The sequence below is a fragment of the Telmatherina bonti genome (genome assembly GCF_933228915.1).
Source record: "Telmatherina bonti genome assembly, chromosome: 13".
Lineage (NCBI taxonomy): Eukaryota > Metazoa > Chordata > Actinopteri > Atheriniformes > Telmatherinidae > Telmatherina > Telmatherina bonti.
In genome coordinates this window covers 18,210,385-18,229,465 of record NC_136611.1, presented here as the reverse complement: position 1 = coordinate 18,229,465, position 19,081 = coordinate 18,210,385, and the positions used below count along the sequence as shown (strand labels likewise).

Below are 19,081 nucleotides of genomic sequence, written 5' to 3'. Positions count from 1 at the left end.
TCTTATGGACATACATGATATGACTTCAGCCACTTTGGTGCCATAGACCACATTATAGTTTGGCATTTAACCATGATCTATATTCATACTTACTGGTAAGCAAGTCAAACTGTAACATTCAGTAAGAATTACATTTTAAAGTTAATGCCTAATAATTGTATTACCTACATACACAGTAGTGATATCAAACAGCACAGATAAACAGCTAAGCATCTATTTTTCAGCAGGCGGTGACAGTGTGAGGGAAGCCTCCCTCATTTAGCCTCTAGCTAACAAATAACAAGTTAATGCTTTTTTAAGTTAGAAAGAAAAAAGACATGCATCGTTAGGGTTTGGACAAGTTATTGATGTCTGTCAATATGAACAGCTGCCTATTTGGTCCTATGAGCCGCAACCCTCCAGGCTTTCAGTGTGTCCCTGCCCAAACACACCTGACACAAATTAAATCGGTCCAACAGCCTATCAAGTTCTGCATAATGAATCATTAATTTGAGTCAGGTGCGTTGGAACAGGGATACATTGAAAACCTGCAGGACTGCGGCCCTCTTGGGATTGGATTTAGTAGCCCTGGCCTCTGCCAAGGGGTTGGCTCTGAATATATGAATAAATAAAAATTAACATCTTTGGCAGATGATCGGAAGAACTATCTGAATTCAGCTTCCTTACTATGATTCAGCTCAAGGACTAGACACTTCCTCATAGGACTTAATTCCTCTTTGGATTTAATGAGCGTTGATGCAAACACATAAAGTGTATATTATTTGCAAAGGTTAAGTCAGTTTGTAGAAAAAAAAAAAGTTAGTTTGCAGATGACAGAAATGGAGACCTTCTGTAAACAGAACATGTTTACTAAGAACACAAAGTGTGATCAAAATGACTTTACTCAATTTGTTTGGTTTAAGTTTTAATTATCATTAATACATTTTAAACATGTAGCAAATTGTTTCATTTTCCATGTATCCAATCCAATCCACTTTATTTATAAAGCACATTTTAAAAACAGAATGTCGCAAAAGTGCTGCACAAAGTTTTCGTGCATGTGCAGAAGATCTTTGCACACGCACGCAATAGAAAATGTTCGAAACTCCTAATGAGAGTTGATGTATGGCTATCAGCTCTAGTGGTCACGAGGTGTCCATTTTAAGATGCATTTTATCGTACATTTATAAAGAAATGTCTAAACAAAGTACAAAATTAATTTAAAAAGTTGTGATTTGGCACAATTTAGTTTTTTTCTTCAACATATTCCACATAGATAATTAGCTCTACACCAGATAACTCATTTTTATTTTTATGAATAAAGATTTCAGCAAGTCTTATGTCTGTTCATTAACGGATTGAATTAAACAATTATTTGGCAAAATAATTTAGAAAAAAATTAAACTGACATCTTTGGAGTTATGAATACAAATCTCTTTTTCTTTTGTAATTAGCTCCTACTTTGAATGTTTGACACACTTTTCTGATGTCCAACACACAATATCTCAGCTTTTTGGAGGAGGAGGTGGGGGTTGGAATCATTAAAACATGGAAACACCCACATGTAGATTAATTACTATGAGAGCTCTTTAACCCACTCATCTCCAGTCTTACACGGATCCAGATAATATAGCTAATCAAGGGGATAATCCTCAGTGATGAGCGTGCATATTAACACTTTAGTTACCCACAGATGCACACAGTTACACATACATAGACATACTGAAGGGTTTAATTTCAGTGATTGCTGAATCAGATGTTGTTGTAATTGGTCCATTTTTTGTTTAGTCACACTCTCACTCGGCAGCTGCTGCTGCTTTGAAACAGAAATGTTGGGATTCAGCATCGTCTGCATCTCAGAACTGTTATCAACTCCCATGTGAGCCTCTGTGGTTCTACAAAGCATGTCATATTTTACCATTTGTCATAGATATTCTCTGCCCTGTTATCTTACTTCTTGCTCTGTGGTCTGCCATTTGTTTTGCTTTTGCATGATTTATCCCGCGTTTCTCTTAGTAACACTGCGAGACTGTAATGTTGCTGCCCTGAATACCGGATATGCAACAAAGCTTTGCTGTTCAAAACATTATCTGTTGTTCTCCACCGCAACAAAAGAGAATACGCTTCTATCTATATATCTCTGCCCACTTCTTATCTTGTGCTGTGTGTGACCAAGCTTTTGTTCCACTGCCAAACAGAAAGGCATATCTCAATAAATGTTTAATAAGTAAAACCCTTCTCCCACTTTGATTTGTCTTTAAGTGAGTAAACACATGGGAATGTGTGCATATTTGAATTTATCACTCCTCACCAGACAAAATATGTGGAAACATCCATCACTTCAAGCTATTGAGGCCTAAGGAATCTCCTTTTATCCAGCATCCAGGCACAAAAGGTTTTCAAATATACCTGTAGCCAAATTGTTGTTAGTCACTGGATCCAGCAGAGAGAAAACATGAACAAAGGGAGTATGTAATTGATTGGACAAAGCCTCATCCCTTTGGAAGAGAAGCTGTCTGATTTATTTTTGAACAAAAAAAGAAAAAGATGAAAGAAAGGAGAATGGACTCTTGTTGAACTTTTTTCTTCATTTTACCTTTCAGTTGAAACAGGCATTGGCTGCACCTTGTATTTATGCATGTGCAAGTGTGTCAAAGGGTATCTTGTGAGAATGAATGTGTGTGTGTGATCATGTATTGCAAGCACTAAAAGCAACTTCTTACTAGCATGTAAAATGGCTTCACTTTTATTTCTATTTTAGTCATGTAAGATTATAATTTTATTTTTTTCCTGTTTCTTTTTTGTGTGTGTGCTTGTGTGTGTATGAGTGTAAATGGTTGCCGGTGACATGTGGTGTTTGGGTAAAACGAGGGAGACAGGTGATGTGAGGGTGAGAGTTAAAATAACAAATACCCGCTCTCCCTTGGGGTTGACTTGATCCAATCAGCCACCCTCTGCCAATCACACACACACACACACACACACACACACACACACACACACACACACTCTCTCTCTCTCTCTCTCTCTCTCTCTCTCTCTCTCTCTCTCTCTCTCTCTCTCTCTTACACCAGCTGTGGCTAATGATGCAGTGGCAATGGTAGTATTGCCGCCACATGTGGTCTCTTTGTCTGAAGCCACCGGAGCGCACATTGGTCTCATAGGCTTCAGCCATCAGAAGTCATCAAAGACTGCAGCTATTTTCAGCACATCATCACTCAAAAGCCCACGACCAGCATTACCTCATGAAGATCTGAAGCAGAGCGTGAGTGTGCCGTGTCCATGTATCAGTGGGTTACAAGGCTGATTTCACAGTTAAGTTGTGTTGTCATTGCTTGATCCCCATGACCAGTCCCTAATGTTTATATGTAGATAATTATCTGCATTTGGACGAGGGAAACCTAGAAAAGAAAGTACATGTTTGAGATTAAATTTAGTGATAAAACTGTTGATTACTTACTGGATGTTTGCACAAGCAGAAGGACACATTATTGGACCTGCCCATCAGATCCCAGCATGCTGATCTGTGTACATCAGCATCTATGTGCCACAACCTTTCTCTCTATTGATATTGTTATAATTTTTGCTCACACACGCTGTGCTGAGTCCCGTTGTGTGTTCAGCCTCAGTGATCCTGATCATTAGAAATATTTAATGTTGCAAGCTTTAAAGTGCTGTGCATACTTGACCACATAAAAGCAGTTAGAATAGAAATCCCTGTTTTCCCTCTTATATTGTTTGGTGTTATGTTTTATACTTTGACATCTGTTGTTGCAAAACATGGTATTCATATTCCACCGGATTGTTAAACTACTGTATGTGTGTCCAATACACCATTGTGTGAGGAAAGAAGCACAGTTTTTTACTAAAACCACTGGAGTTTCTGGTTTTTCTTCCCATATTTTAAATTAGTTTCCCCCTGACCTTCTGATCTTATTTCTCTAAAACCGTTCATCCTCTATTGCTCCGCCTCACACCCACATGTGCACACGTATGCACGAGCTCACATGCACACACAAGATAGCATCAGTATCACATCAGATATCCACTTGATGACCTACACTAACCTTAACAACCTGATCCTCACTTCAATCAAGTCTCTATTGAAAAACTATTCGTACTCATCGTACTATGAAGACTCAGTTTTTTGTTCACATAAGAGATTAGTCTTCACATGAATGTGTCCTTAAACTTGTCCATGACTAATACACATAAAAGCATGAAAGCACGCTCACTCAGATTTCATTCATGCATAGATTTGTATCAGTCCCACTCATCATCCATCTCACCCACTGAGACTTTCTGTTTGCTTCAAGAGTTTCTTCATGCTTACATTGTAGTAGGAAGTAACGATTACTGTGGGACTTTGAAGATGATATGGAGAATTAAAGGACAATTATTAAAATAAAAAAGACTATTTCTTGACATTTTAGTTTGTAATTTTAATCATCATGTGCAAAAAATAAAAATCTCCTTAAAGCAGGCGGTGTGTACACCATATTTATTTTCAGTTTTTTTCACATATAATTTACAGTGTGACATGATATGAGGAAAAAACTACTAAAATCAAGGTGAAAGCTTTTGTTTTTATTTTTCCATTTGATCACAGGTTATTGCATATTGCATTTCCTTTTACTTGTAAGACAGCACCCATCTTATTAAGATCACTTGCATGAGAGGGACACACTTGTGCAAAACCATCAGCACTTCATATGAATGTTTTTTCTTGTTTGCCTTTTGCCTTTCTCTCCATAAAGGCTTAACTTAACAGAAATGGAAAGGTCACACAGCATCTCACTCCAGATTGGGAATTCAAACCTACAGTGAGCTCCACGGAAGTACCAGATCGGTAAAGATCAGAGGGAGAAGCAGGTGGAATAGCCAAGAGAAAAGAACGACTGCCTCCCCAAAGCAGGCAATAAATTGAAGAATAACACTGAATTTCCTCCTTTCTGCATCTGAGATTTCCATTTCCTAATGTGAAGGGAGGAGGAAATTAAACAACATGAATTAAACAACACAGCCTGGACATTTATGTGCCTGCCATAAAGCCAGGACAGACTGAATTTATGAGAGTTTGGACCAGTAAATACAGCACTCAGGAAATGTGATTAGGCTCATAAATAGCATAGTTTACCGCTGTCCTACCCTTCACCCAAAGCACCTTGCAAAAGCATATGTACAGGGCATTTTCTTTTCTGTACAGCTGCTGGGTTCCATACTTCAAAACGTTCATCGCATGCACCAAGTCCGTGAACTGCAACATAAACACATGCATAGTTTCTTCAGGTTCTACCACGCGTCCTACTTAACAAAAAGTATTTATTACTGATTTCATCTTCACCTATTATTTATTATCCTCATCAAGACTTATGTACTGTATGAACAGCCACAGTTTATGCAGTAATTTACTTAGTTACATGAGTGTTTGTTGTCAGTTTAGGCTTTTTTTTTTCCTCCTACTTGATCAAAACGACAAGTTTTCAAGACTTTTTCACTTCTAAACCAACAAAAAGGTTGCAAAAGCATCCTGTGATGGGCCTAATTCTCATCTGGAAAGGTTTATAACATAAATGTACCACTAGAAAAGCAGTTTTTTGTTATTTTATTATCATAATGATGGAATTTATACTTTCGAAATAATTTTTTAAAATGTTTTTCACAGTCTCATGTTATCAGCCATGTCTTCCTAGGAGGATCATTCACAAGAACAATATTATAACTTGATCTCATAATCCCCCCTCAGCTGGCAGTTTTTAATGTGATGAATATTGTTTCATCTGTTTTAGCTTGCATTACACTTCACAGCAGCAACAAACCCCCCAAAAACCAGTCGAAGCAGAAGCTCGATGGTTGCTGCTCCTTCGTCTCACAGCATAGAGAAACTTTTCCTCTGACATCCTTTTCCTCTTTTCTCCGTGTCCCAGGTGGAGTGGTTGAAGAATGAGGAAATAATAGACCCAGCAGAGGACAGAAACTTTTACATCACCATTGACCACAACTTGATCATCAAACAGGCGCGTCTGTCCGACACCGCCAACTACACGTGTGTGGCTAAAAACATAGTGGCCAAAAGACGAAGCACAACAGCGACTGTCATTGTCTACGGTAAGTTTATGTGCCTGTGTTTGCCTGGATCTTATCACCACCTGCTGCCATTGTTCCAGTTTGGAGGACCTCTTGCTGTGAATGTTTTCTGTCATAAAGTTGAGGAAATTGTTTTTTTAAATATACCTTCAGCTCACATCAGGCAAACAGCTTTTATCTATTACATAAACTTAGTTCTGCTGCCATACCCACACTGCTTTCCCTACAAATGGTCTTATATTCTCACATCACCTTTGACCTCACCCAATTACACCTAGCCCACCCAGAATCACACCCTCAGGGTTAAATTAGCACACACTCAGGCTCTCAGAGTCCCGGCTCTAAATGACCAGTGCAGCTTATGGCACAGTAACGGCTTTGGAAAAAACAAGCAAAACAAGTTTGAATACCTCCGTTCAGTTGTTGCTTTACTTTCAAGCAAAGCTCTTTGGTTAATGTTTCCAGTAAAGAAAAAAATCTTTTTTTTTTTCAATTTTACCAAATGTTCTGATGCAAGACTTTAGGAAACATTTTGAGGAGGGAAAATATACTCATACTACCCACTCACAACAGATAGAAACACACAGTGTTTCTTTTCAAATGTAACACTAACTCTATTCACTAGGAGGAGTGTTTCAATCAAAACAGCAGAGCCTGTGCGCCTGTTCAATATAGGCAGCAGGAGATGCAGTGGTGTGACACTGATGTATCCTTACAGAAATAGATTGTTCAATCTGTGGTTCAATCTTCTCGGCTCCACAAGGGCCTGGCTGACACTGTTGACAAGGTGAAATTGTAGTGGAAAAAACACAGGAACATGAGGGGGAAAAAATGAAACAGCTATGGACAGAAGGGAAACAGGTGAGGAGAGGCAGACTGGAAGAACTGGTTAGGAAATCCTAATGAAGTATTTCAAAAGTCTGCGCCTTAATTAACTGATTACTTTCTTCTTGGTGATTCATTTGTAATTAGATTTGGAGAAAAGAGTGGGAGCTTTCCACAGAGCTGACAGAACTGCCAAGACGGTGTTTCAACTCACTGCACCTCTCTAGATGATAAATTCTTTCCCTGGGTGTCTTAGGGGCTCATTTTTATTTGATACCCGATTTCCCCCTTCTGGCTCTGTCACCTGTCCGTAGTTTTGTCTGCACTGTTTTATAATGCAGGAAATCTTTGTAAATGTGAAAACATGATGCCTTTAGTGTGTGTAAAAAAAAAAGTCAGTTTTTCATCATAAATTTCATCATAAATCTTAGATGTTAAATAACACACGTGCAAATATCAGAATGCTTTCCTGAAGTCTTCAGCCCGTTGGTACCAGGCGCTCCGTAGGCGCGTTGCGACAGGTGAAAATGTATTTTTACACGTACCTCTTCATGTTAAACACCATGGGAAAGCTAAGAGTCTTAATAATTAAATGACAAATCCCCTTCCTGGCTACAATCATAACTGGAGATTCAGTAAACACTTATTTCCACTCACCAATGCAGTTTGTCTGGAAAGCTGTACTGTACTGCAATTGCAACAAACTGCAACAAAAACGGTCCTTTTACATCAGCAAGGGTCCAGTAAAAGCACTTCAGTAAAATAGTTGTTCAACATCAAGAAACTAAATATTTGTTTTGCCATCATGACTGATAAATTATTTCATTATTTCTTTCTTTGAAGAAGCTACACTTTGTCATTCCGTGCGTTTAAATGGGAGTATTTTATTCCTCTTTAATAAAAGTTAATTCCGCTTTAAACTGATAATAAACAACCATGTAAACACTTAATTCCTAATGCAAATTTCTATTCAGAATTAAACCTAATTCCAATGTAAGTGTCTGGTTTATTCACATTTTAATTCCAAACTATTTAATTCCTCTGTCATGTAATCCTTAACTACGCTCTAAATTATTTCCTGTCGTTCTGCGCATGCTCATTAACTTGTCCTGTCACGATGACGCACCTTGTTTTGCCTCCAGTGTTTGGTGGTCTATCTTTTGTCTCCTTCTCAGTTGCTACAAAAAGGGACGTAGTATGCTCGTGTTGAGCTGCTACTTCAAAATTATAATAAAAATGGCGGCAAAACTGGTTCTTATTATGTAACTTTTACAAGTTATGACTGAAAAGACGAGAAGCATGGAGCAAACTTTGTTTATCTCCGGTATACGTAATACGTCACGTGCACCCTTTGTCCAATCAGAACCCTTCCCAACCCGCCGCTCTAAAGAGGAATTAAGTGAGGATGTGTTTCATGTAAACGTTCATTCGGAATTATTATTTTCATGTAAACTCATAGGCAGAATACATTAGTTATTAAATTATTTAATACCAAATGATTAATTCTGAATTAAGAAGCACCGTAGCCATTGACTGCTAGTACTGACTTATTTTCCAAGGACAAAGATATTATATTTGTGCATTAGATTCTCACCTTTTTCACTGCTCTGGTCATTTACATTATAATAACACCCACCCCAGGTAAAAATGGAGGGTATATGGTTTAGAGCGAAGGTAATATGGTAACTCTGAGAGGGGCTGGTTTATCATTTAAATGATTATCTCTGTTGTGGCAGTGAATGGTGGCTGGTCCACATGGACCGAGTGGGCTCCGTGCAACAGTCGCTGTGGACGCGGCTTCCAGAAACGTTCCAGGAGCTGCACTAACCCCGCCCCTCTCAATGGAGGACTGCCCTGTGATGGGCAGGCCATACAAAAACTGCCCTGTACCACGCTGTGCACTGGTAATTCTATTCTATTCTATTCTATTCTTACAAAATAATATATTTCATTTTACTTTTTCTATTTTATTTTATTTTATTTTATTTTATTATCTTCCTCTGATGAATGAATTACTAAAAATCAGTGCAACATTTTGTCACATGCAATATTTTACTTCTACAGACATGAGACAACTTACTTTGTCTTTAATATATTTGACATTTATTTAGTTTATTTATTTTATCTATTCTATTCATATATTTAGACTATAATATGTTGTCATATTTATAGAATAGAAGTATTCTATAAAATTGACTAGTGTCATTTTCTCCTATTTATCACTGAGGAAAATTTGATAATTACATATATATGTGTTTTTGGTTTTTTTGTTTTTTTTTGTTTTTTTTATACTATATTTGTTTCTTCTTCAGGGAGTGGCAGTGTGTTGGTTGTGGTCTACTGAAGTGGCAAAATTGCAAATATGTCACCCTCACTTATATATATACTAGGAAACAGCCTTTAAATAGGCACAATGCGTGCTATTCTGTTCTGTTGTTTTCTTTGGCATTTTCTTCTTCCATCTTCTTTCTTTCTGTCTGTCTGCTTTTCAGAACATCATTAAAGTCCTGTCTAAACTTTTATCCTCTGCTGCTACTCCCTCCTTCCACAGTGGACGGGGTGTGGACAGAGTGGAGCAAGTGGTCAGCCTGTGGGACAGAATGCACCCAGTGGAGGAGGAGAGAGTGCAACAACCCAGCTCCTAAAAATGGTGGGAAGGACTGTGAGGGGCTGGTGCTCCAGTCACAGAACTGCACCGATGGACTCTGCATGCAAAGTAAGTTGAGAGAAAACTGCCCAGTCATTCAAACCAATAACTAAGAAATGTATCTCTTTTTTTTTCATGAACATGATTATTTAAATAGTTTTGTTTGCATAGGAAGATGTTGAGATTATATCTGAACTCTTCTTGCAGTCATTTTAGGTATATATATATATTTTTTTTTACATACTCATGGTCTTTGTTCTGGACTCTTGTTTGTATGATATTCTTCTCTTTCCTTACTTTCATCCTATCTCTCAACTCGCAGTTCTCTTTTAACACCACACTGTTCAAATTTTTTCTGTTCTGTCATTATTCCCAACATTTCTCTGCTTCTCCCTCTCGGTTTCCTGGTTTTCTGCCCTCTTTGAGCTCGCTCGCCTCTCAATCGCCTTTTTTTCCCCTTTTCTTGTGTACGCTGTCTTTCTCTGCAGGTTGCAAATTATTTTCAGTAAAAATTCTAAATGTCATAACTTACCTTTTTCTTCCCACTTTATTCCACCTTAGTAAAGTTGAAACACCTGTTTTATATGGGGCGTAAATTCCAAAAGGTGCTTGGAAAGCGTGGGCTGTTCATAATGGACCAAATATAGCAGCAGCAGTTTTTTATCCAAGGCAAAAGCAATTATATTTGTTGACTTGTTTCAACAGTGCTTGTTCCTCCATGTGCTCAGAATAATTGGCAGACAAAGCATGTGACACAGAGACAAAAGAGTTGCGGGGGCTTTCGACAAAGTTAAGATCAAAAATAGGATAAAAAGAAAGCAGTCTTTTTTTCAAACATACATGCATCCTCAATTTTTCAATTGAGTTCAGGTTTTATCCACTTCCACATGAAACGGTGGACAGAAGGAGATTTTTCCTTAAAGTAAAAGTTCTTTTAGTTTTTCTTAAGAAGTTCTATCAAAAACATGTCCTGTAAGGAACTTTATACTGGCAAAACTGAGCTGAACTGGTAATTTAGCTTTATTGCTGTAGATATGTTGACACAATAGCTAAATCTCAGTCATATCCTCTTATTTAGACAGAAGATAAAGGATTTTGATCAGCCAGTTGAAATGTTTTTTAAACTTTAGCATGAGCAAATGAATAATTTGCTAATTTGCCAGAAAGCAATCATTAAACTGAGATTCTCTTGTTGCTTCAATTGTTTTATCAGGTTACATTTCATGAAAAATCCAGAGCAATGATGATTGTTTGCACCAACTGTTCGCTAGTAATATGCTACATAATACTATTCCAACTACTTCAGTGTTACTGGTTACTAATTGTTTTTCATATTTCAGATCACATGACTATTTTATTTTTCCAAAGTTCAATTCCATATTTGCTTCTGTTAAACACAGTTTCTATTCAACAAAGCACAAATAAACTTAACACTGAGCTCAGCAGAAAACTGTTCTGCACCTTTAAATGAACATCTGAGTAAAGGCTGGGATACACTTGCTGCATACACAAACATACACAACAACATTCCACTGAGTCTGTGTATACACGTGCAGCAAACAACGGAAGCATGATGCGGCTGAAACGTCGAGTGCTAGAGGTCGCTGCTAGGGTCAGTACACAGCACTTGAACTCTGAAATAGTCATAAAGTCATTCTACCAGTCACACTGTATTTTTGTGGCATTTCCAGAAACAACAGATTACCAGTCTGTTGCTAACTGTTAGGGCATGAACATTTGTCACGGTGCAACGGGAGGAAAAATCCTAAAGAAGCTGATAGTTGCAAACAACGTCCAAGAGGTACTCTTCAAGACTCCTCCCCACTGAGTTTACTTCTGATCTTTTGTTCATGTTCTTGTTCTCGTGAGTGCCTCTAGTGTTCAAGTCTGCATTGAAGCTCGAGCACATGACACTTTACCTCATGTCAACGCAAGCAGCTTACGTGCCAAACGAATGCCAGGAACACATGGCAGCCAAAATATAGAAGTGGATGTGTTGTTAACAGCAAGTATATGCCGGTCCTGACAAGACGATTAAACTTCAGTAACCCCAGGCCAGCATTCACCACATGCAAAAAACATGAAATGGCCTCAAATTGTGAAGGAGAGCCAACACTGAAAAACCACTCATATCACACAGCTGAGCTCAAGACCATGGAGTTTGTGTGTGTAAGCACACACTGATGTTGTGCTGAGTCTCCTTTGGTTAGTCTGTGACTTACCAAAAAGGAAAATTGGTGGGTTACCAAGCCTAACTTTTTTTTTTTTTTTTTTTTTTACAGACAATAGAAAAAAAATAGATAGAAAAATAATGAAAATTGTTTCCATAATTTAGATTTTAATGTAAAAAAAAAGCACCTATGCACTATTTCTTGCTTGCTAAAAAAAAAAAAAAAATCATAAAAAAATAAACAAAAGACCGAAAAATGTTTTAATTAATATGTCAATGAATCCATTTTTATACTTGAGGTGAAAGTTGTTTATTTTAAAAGTACAAAAATGATCTGAAAAATAACATAAAACAATGAGCTACAAGACTGAGCCAAACCAGCTTTTCCTTCTCTCAGCAGGGGGAGGAGGCTGCAGGAGCAATGAGATAATTTCTGAAAGAAAACTTAGCCGTGGGCTAATTATGGACAGAATTTACTGAACATGAAGCCATTGTCTGGCTAGCTGTGTTGTGTACTGCATTTCATTCCTAGAAGGGATCTCCTGTGCCCTGTGGGGTATATGATCACAGAACCTGAGATATAATGTAGGGAGGTATAGATTTAGGCTCATTTCCTGTGATTGATTTCTTGTCTTTAAAATGACTGCACAGACTTGGTTTTATGTCAGCACTAATGTTTCAAGTGTTTCCTGTAGCAATAGCAGGAATCCATGGACCGTGTGGGTTTTGCTGTACATACTGCTATAACTATGGTTGTTAGAGGAGGTTTCTGCAAGCACAGCATTCTGTAAATAGTATATTTACAGCATATCTGAGAGGCATAAAGTACTTTGTGTACCATTTATCCATGTGGTTTATGAACATATTTTAAAATATGGGTTTTCCACAGATGGAAAATAGCCTGGCTATATGGTGTGACAGTGCTTAGCTGGTAGGGGTAAAAAGATAACCACTTAATAGGCACATTTTGGGGGTTTGGGGTTTAGAATAAACTGATAAGGCTCTGTGAATTTGAAGAGGGAAGGGGTTATGTTTTAGATAGTGCTCTGTAATTGACTTTGCTCAGCTCTACTCATCCTCTTCTGTCTCTCTCACTTTCTCATTCAACACCTCCCTCATTCTTTTCATCTTTCCCACGACTTCCGCTGCCTTTTATCAAAACTTGTCCTACTGGATATATATATATATATATATATATATGTATATATATATATATATATATATATATATATATATATATATATATATATATATATATATATATATATATATATATATATATATATATATATATATAAACTCCATTTGACTTCACTTCTATGACTCTTCTTTTATTTTGGAATTTTTTGAAAGTTATACGAGTACGAGCCTGTAAATGTGTGTACAACTTGCAGATTTGTGGTAGTGCTTATTTTTGTTTTTTTTCTCATCTGGCTTATTGACATTTATCTGACACATTGATCAGGATTCTTGGAAGACATTCTCTCTGAGCTCCACATCCTTGGTCATCCTTGGACATGAAATTTTACACACAACCTACTCTGTGTCAGCACATGTGCGTAAATATGCATGCTACATAACAGTTCCACTGGAGCACATCTAATCTGCTCCTCTAAAACCACAGGAACCGCTAGAGACACTGGCTGTTATGTAACTTTGGAGATTTGATGAAACACTGATATGTCTTTGTGTATTTGTGAGTCTCTGCCAGGAATGCACAATATGGAACAGACCCTCTTGACATTGAAAGCTCACCCTTCCCCTTTTTGTCCACTTGCACCATGATCATTTGTTGGCATTATTTCGCCGATAGCATGCCAGCTGGTTTCTACTACTTTTCTTCATGTTTGGGCCTCATGTGGGTTCTTTTTTACATCTCTGCTGCAGTGGTGTTGGCTCATACTAAATCATCCATGCTTCATTTTACTGCCACCATGTTTTAATTACTGTTGTTTGTGTTATAATTAAAACATGATAAATACTTGTCATAGATTGCTGCTTCTTCTCTCATCACATTTTTCATCATAACGTTTGTAATTTTTTTACAGTTTATTGTAAAGTCTTGCTGTCAGAAAAAAGTAAGAAATCTGATTAAAAGCGAAGTAAAAATGTGTTTAACCACTTAGAGTAATGGATGAACTCATTCCTGTAGATTCTTCAATATTTTGACAGTACTGCAGAGCAAATCCATGCAGCTTAAAATAAATGGCAAACTCTACCTGCAAGCTGCACCAGCGTTACTGTGTGTGTATAAGATATGCACTTGTAACCCCACTTAACCCTGCCAGTGTTTCTTTCCCTTTACCGATGAATCTGTGGCTCTTCTATAGACAGCTGCTCTGGAAAGAAGCTTTTAAGTGTGCCATGTTGCTCTGTTGCCTTTATCAATTATACACCATCACTTCAATTATACATCAGTACATCAGAAGTTCATCTGTGTCATAGACCCTCGGTTTGCCATGACTAAGTGGCCCCCTCTGCGTAACACTACATATACAACTTCTAAATTTATCTTTCTTTTCTTCTATTTTCAGTTTTTGAGTTTTTTTTGTGTGTGTTGCTTAATAAGCTTTTTGTGTTTTTGGTTTTTTTTTTCTCTCTCAAACTTCTTTTCATAATATTTTGGACACAACTAAACCAGCATGGAATAATAGAAAAATGAAACACTGGCGTGGTTTGTGTTCCGTCATGTTTGTCCCATTTTATTTACCGTATGCTACATTTGAATCATTTTCTTCCCTCCATTCATTCCTGCGTTCATTTCTTTTCCTGTCTCAAAGGTTCATTGTTTCAGAAGTCCAGTGAGCCCAAAGACAGGGGTGATTTGGGAATTCCATGTAAGTTCATTTTATGTTGTTATCATGATTTGTTTTAATTCACTCATCATACAATTTCTTTCTCTGCCTGAACATCAAGGTTTTTTTGGGGTGATTTTTAATTTTTTTGCTTTATTTTTTGTCACTTGCCGTTATCTGGATAAGGGCTTGTCATATGATCCATTCCTGTAATGCACAATATTTGTGGCCATTAAGCAATTCTGAGAAGCACAGCAAATTATGTAAACAGTAGTTAAAGTAGTTCTACAGTAACATGATGCACTCACTGATCAATTATTTAAGTGCATCTGTAAAAACTAATGCAGTGCAGCTCTACCATAAATTCTGTAATGGGTGGTGATGTTGTAGCTTATTGGACTGCATTCCATTTGAGCTCGCTGATATTTAGCTTAACCCATTAACATCTAGGAGAAATATTTATACAAATATTTAACAATTTTTATTTTATCTTGACATTTTTAATTGTTCATTGTCTTAGCTTAAGATAGTGTTTTATCTTAAGATATTAATATTTGCTACAGAAATCTCCAGTAAATCAGTTTTTCCTTATGAATGTGTCTGCTTAGCGCACCTGAGCTTATTTATAATCAGAACAGCAGCATTATGATAGCAAAAATTAAAGGAAATAACACAGAATACAGTTGAGTTGATACTTGATTAACACATCAGTCGCTAGCAGCCATTTTGCCCAAATCTACAACAAGATGATCTGCCATGTTGTTAGCACTCAGTGATTATACTGAAACCTGAATGTGGTACTTCTTATCACATGTTAAATGATTTTCTATGATGTTTTGTCAACTGTTAGCTGCAGCAGCCTGCTGAAGGTGGATGGACTGGGACATGATTGCACATGTGGTGTTAATGGCAGGATACGTTTGCAATTTATGTGATCCTGTTGCTATTTTGTGTGTTGTTACTGTTGTTACTATTGGTGGAATGGGAGCAGCAGAGGTTCATTTACGAGAGGTTCAGTAGTTTTACCTGTTGTTTTTTTTTTTTTTTTTATCCACATACATGGGAGTGCTCTTGGGCAAGTCATTGAGTTTCACTGTGAGGAGCTGTCAGCAACACTAAAGAAGCACTATAGAAATGCAGTCTGTGTGCCCTTTTCAGATGTATTGTCATTGACACTTATTTCTTCTTGTTGCCTGACCAACAAACCCAGCTGCTGCCAATGGTACGGACCGATGCCGCTCTTTAATTTAGATCAGTGAACAGATGTATTCATGTCAACTACATAATATGTGTCCTTAATTAAGAAATAATGGAAACCCTGCAGCCAGCTAGAATCCAATATTCACCCAAACCTCAGTGAGATTAAGGTTCACATTTTAATTAAGCCATATAAAACGAGTTTGTTTTTTTTTGTTTTTTTAAATGGCTCTACCATCTCCTGGGAATTTCAAGAGAAAGAGCAGTTTTGTCCCTCAAACCTTACGTCAATCGCTCTGAGCTCATTTTAAAATAGTGAAATTTGATGTGGTGCTATAAAAAATAAGCAGGTATTTAAGGATAATCTTTTTAACCTTTTTTTTTTGTATTTTGAACATTAGGAAAAAGAAATGAATGAGAATAATTATAATAACACCATAGAGTACAAATAGACTCATTTAACAGGCTGTAACATAAACATTCTGTCCTATTTGTTAGTATTAAGTTGGACGTGTCTGTTTTAGCAGGTCCATTTTAACACAGCCAGTTTTTCACCGCTAAAGATGCAGTATGAGTCCAGAGTTTCTCGGAACTTACTGAATAATTGTGACAGATTCACTCAGTCAACTTGACTCTTGCTTCCAGTCTCATAGCTGCAAATCGATTCAGCAACTGTTCACTCGATAGTCATATGTGAGTTTGTTTGAACTGCGGTTGTTTTGGAGATTAGCCAGCCAATTTTGACTCAGTGCCAAATGTAGGCAATTTACCTCACAGTGGTTCCAAATACTGTGTTTACAAGCTTACAGGGTCTCCTAAAGCTCAATATGGTACAAGTACTGACACTGAACTGGCTGAAAGCTTAAATCTGAACTTGTTTGACATTACTCTATTATATGGGAAATTTACAAAGTCCCAAGATAACCTGCTGTGGACCATTTTCTTTTTAAAGTTACGAAAGTTTGTTGAAACCTCATTTCTTCCTTCCCTGTGTTTTTCCTCCTTCCCTCTCCCCGTCTTTCTGCCTTGCCCACTTTCTGTTCCTGTCTGTCTCGCTCAGTGTTACCGACACAATGAGGAAAATTTACTAAGGACTGCAAGGAAGATAGAAATTGAAGGGTGCAAGAGGGAAAAGATCTCTGCCATGTATTATTACTGTCCTTTTTACTTCTCTCATTGCAGAATCATCCATTTTATTTTCAAAGCACCAAATTTGTTCTTGTGACTCTTTGAGAGTCTGCTGATGTGGTTTCATCAAACTAAATGTTCTTGCAGTATGAACTGTTCAGACAGATAGCGCTGCATGTTAAAGGAAAGGAAAGTAATTATATCTCATCAGACAAGCTTTATTTCTGTTTCTAACATTTAAAACATGCATTTTTAAGATCTGGATCCCCACTATGAATGTTATTTTTAACATATGTTTTATGTCTGAATATTTCGTACTGAGAATTCACTCTTTATTTTAATTTTTGGATATGTTTTGATTAAATTCAAAAGTCATAAGTTTGGACACACTCCCCCGTTAAATCTAATTGGAAAGTAGACTTGATGGATGGAACAAAACTGGATAATAATAAGTGTGTGTTGACTGTTCAGTTTCATATGTACAGTATAATTTTTACACAGACTTAGTGCATCTCTGCAACCTTAAGCCTGCTAAATCATATGATCATGACCCCGGTAACTATCAGTTTCAGTGTGTATATGTCTCATGTAATAAGTAAGGATTAAACAACTCGGAAGCGTGCATTAGACCATTCTAAGGCATGACGCAGAGTGGGAACTCCGCGGAGTGCCTTAGAATGGTCTAATGCACGCTTCCGAGTTGTTTAATCCGCTTATACCTTGGTCCCACAAACTGTAAACACTAAAAGAAATAATTTATAATTGCTGTAAACTCGCTAAATGTGGTTAAACATAGGAACTACTTTTTGTTAGTTTTTGTGTCTTAGCAACCGTTGTCAAGAGAAATAGAATGCCATGCGCCATAAATAATATTTATTCACACCACACACTTCAAAAACAACCACAGAAATAGCTAGTAGGGAACAATATTTGTAAATATATATATCATACAAATTAAAAATTGGTTAATCTGCACAGGGGTTGGTAAATTAAAACTAAGTTGAATTAGATTCATTACAAATTACGCACTATTTTAAACCAAAATTTTTAACCAAAGAACAATAGGCTATCAAAACATTTAATAAACAGGCCTATTGAAAATTAAAATAATAATAATAATAACAATTAATAATGTATTAGGCTAATAAAACAATTTCAGTACAGAGAGTGGATCGGCAAACTGCGTGATGCGTAATTATGCATTGCGCATGCTTCAAACAAAATTTAACTGAATGTTCCCGTTGATTCTGCAATTATTAAAACACACTGGCGCCTTTTCCTCGCTGGATTTTTTCTTTGGCAGGGATGCTGCTGAGTCTTTTGTTGAGCCCGTAGACAGAATTTCGTGTTCTCTTCATCTTTTTCATTTTCAATCTTGTTGAGTTCTTCTGATGTTACCTGCTTGTAACGTTGCCTAGCTTGTTCTTTTATTGTTTCCTCTTCTTCCCAGTCATCATATGTTTTGTTTGGTCCAAAAATGTTAAAATTGACCTCAAAATCCATATTTCAGCGTCTTCTGTTATTATGTTATGGTCAGCCGTTGAAGCGTGTGTGACGCGTTGCTATGGTGACGCGCACGGTGGAGGACTACGTTGGTGATTAAACTTGCCGAACTAACTGTGCGTTTAGACCAATCTAATGCACGCCAGTTGACATTGGAATTCTCACTGACCATGGTATAATGACTTATAAGCAAACGTCATTATAGACCAAGTTTCCATAAATGACTCAAATACAGAGTAAAAAAAAAGGGACTTTGGCAACAGTTAAACATTTCAAATGTCCTGATGAAGAAGGTTTCAGTCAGTGGAGTCTTTCTAAATATTCTTTTTCTAAATGTTCAGATGTCAGATAAGATATTTATGTGACTAAAATCTTTACAGAATAATGGATCCATTTTAAGCTGTAATACAGTGAGACACTACAATGATGGTAGATTCTGTTTGTTGGGTTGTGCACATTCCCGTGATGAACATGACACAATCAGCATAAAACTAGAGCAGGAGAAATATTCTGAGTGCACCTCACTGGACCAGGACTATTTCCATCTTCACCTTCTTCAGAGAATTAAATGTAATCTCATAGTTTTGTCTGATTTTCAGCTGGTTTACATGTTTTCCGATGTGCTCTCTGTCCGCTGGTGTTATTTATCTATAGCAAATGGAGCCTAAAGCTACTTGTGTTATGACTTGGCACTTGAAACTAGATAAAAATAAATGACTTTACCTTCTGTTGGAGGTGGTGGGACTGAGA

At 37.1% G+C, this 19,081-nt stretch overlaps 1 protein-coding gene across 1 annotated transcript in view; it reads left to right on the top strand.

Annotated features, from left to right (window-relative positions):
• LOC306764475 (netrin receptor UNC5C-like) overlaps positions 1-19,081 on the top strand; it is a gene marked incomplete at both ends in the record, with an annotated part of 199,831 nt that overhangs the window by 145,614 nt on the left and 35,136 nt on the right. Inside the window, 4 exons of the mRNA XM_079251649.1 lie at positions 5,907-6,087; positions 8,628-8,795; positions 9,443-9,607; positions 14,489-14,545. Coding sequence (XP_079107775.1) covers positions 5,907-6,087; positions 8,628-8,795; positions 9,443-9,607; positions 14,489-14,545 — 571 coding nt within the window. The remainder of the gene's footprint in view (positions 1-5,906; positions 6,088-8,627; positions 8,796-9,442; positions 9,608-14,488; positions 14,546-19,081) is intronic.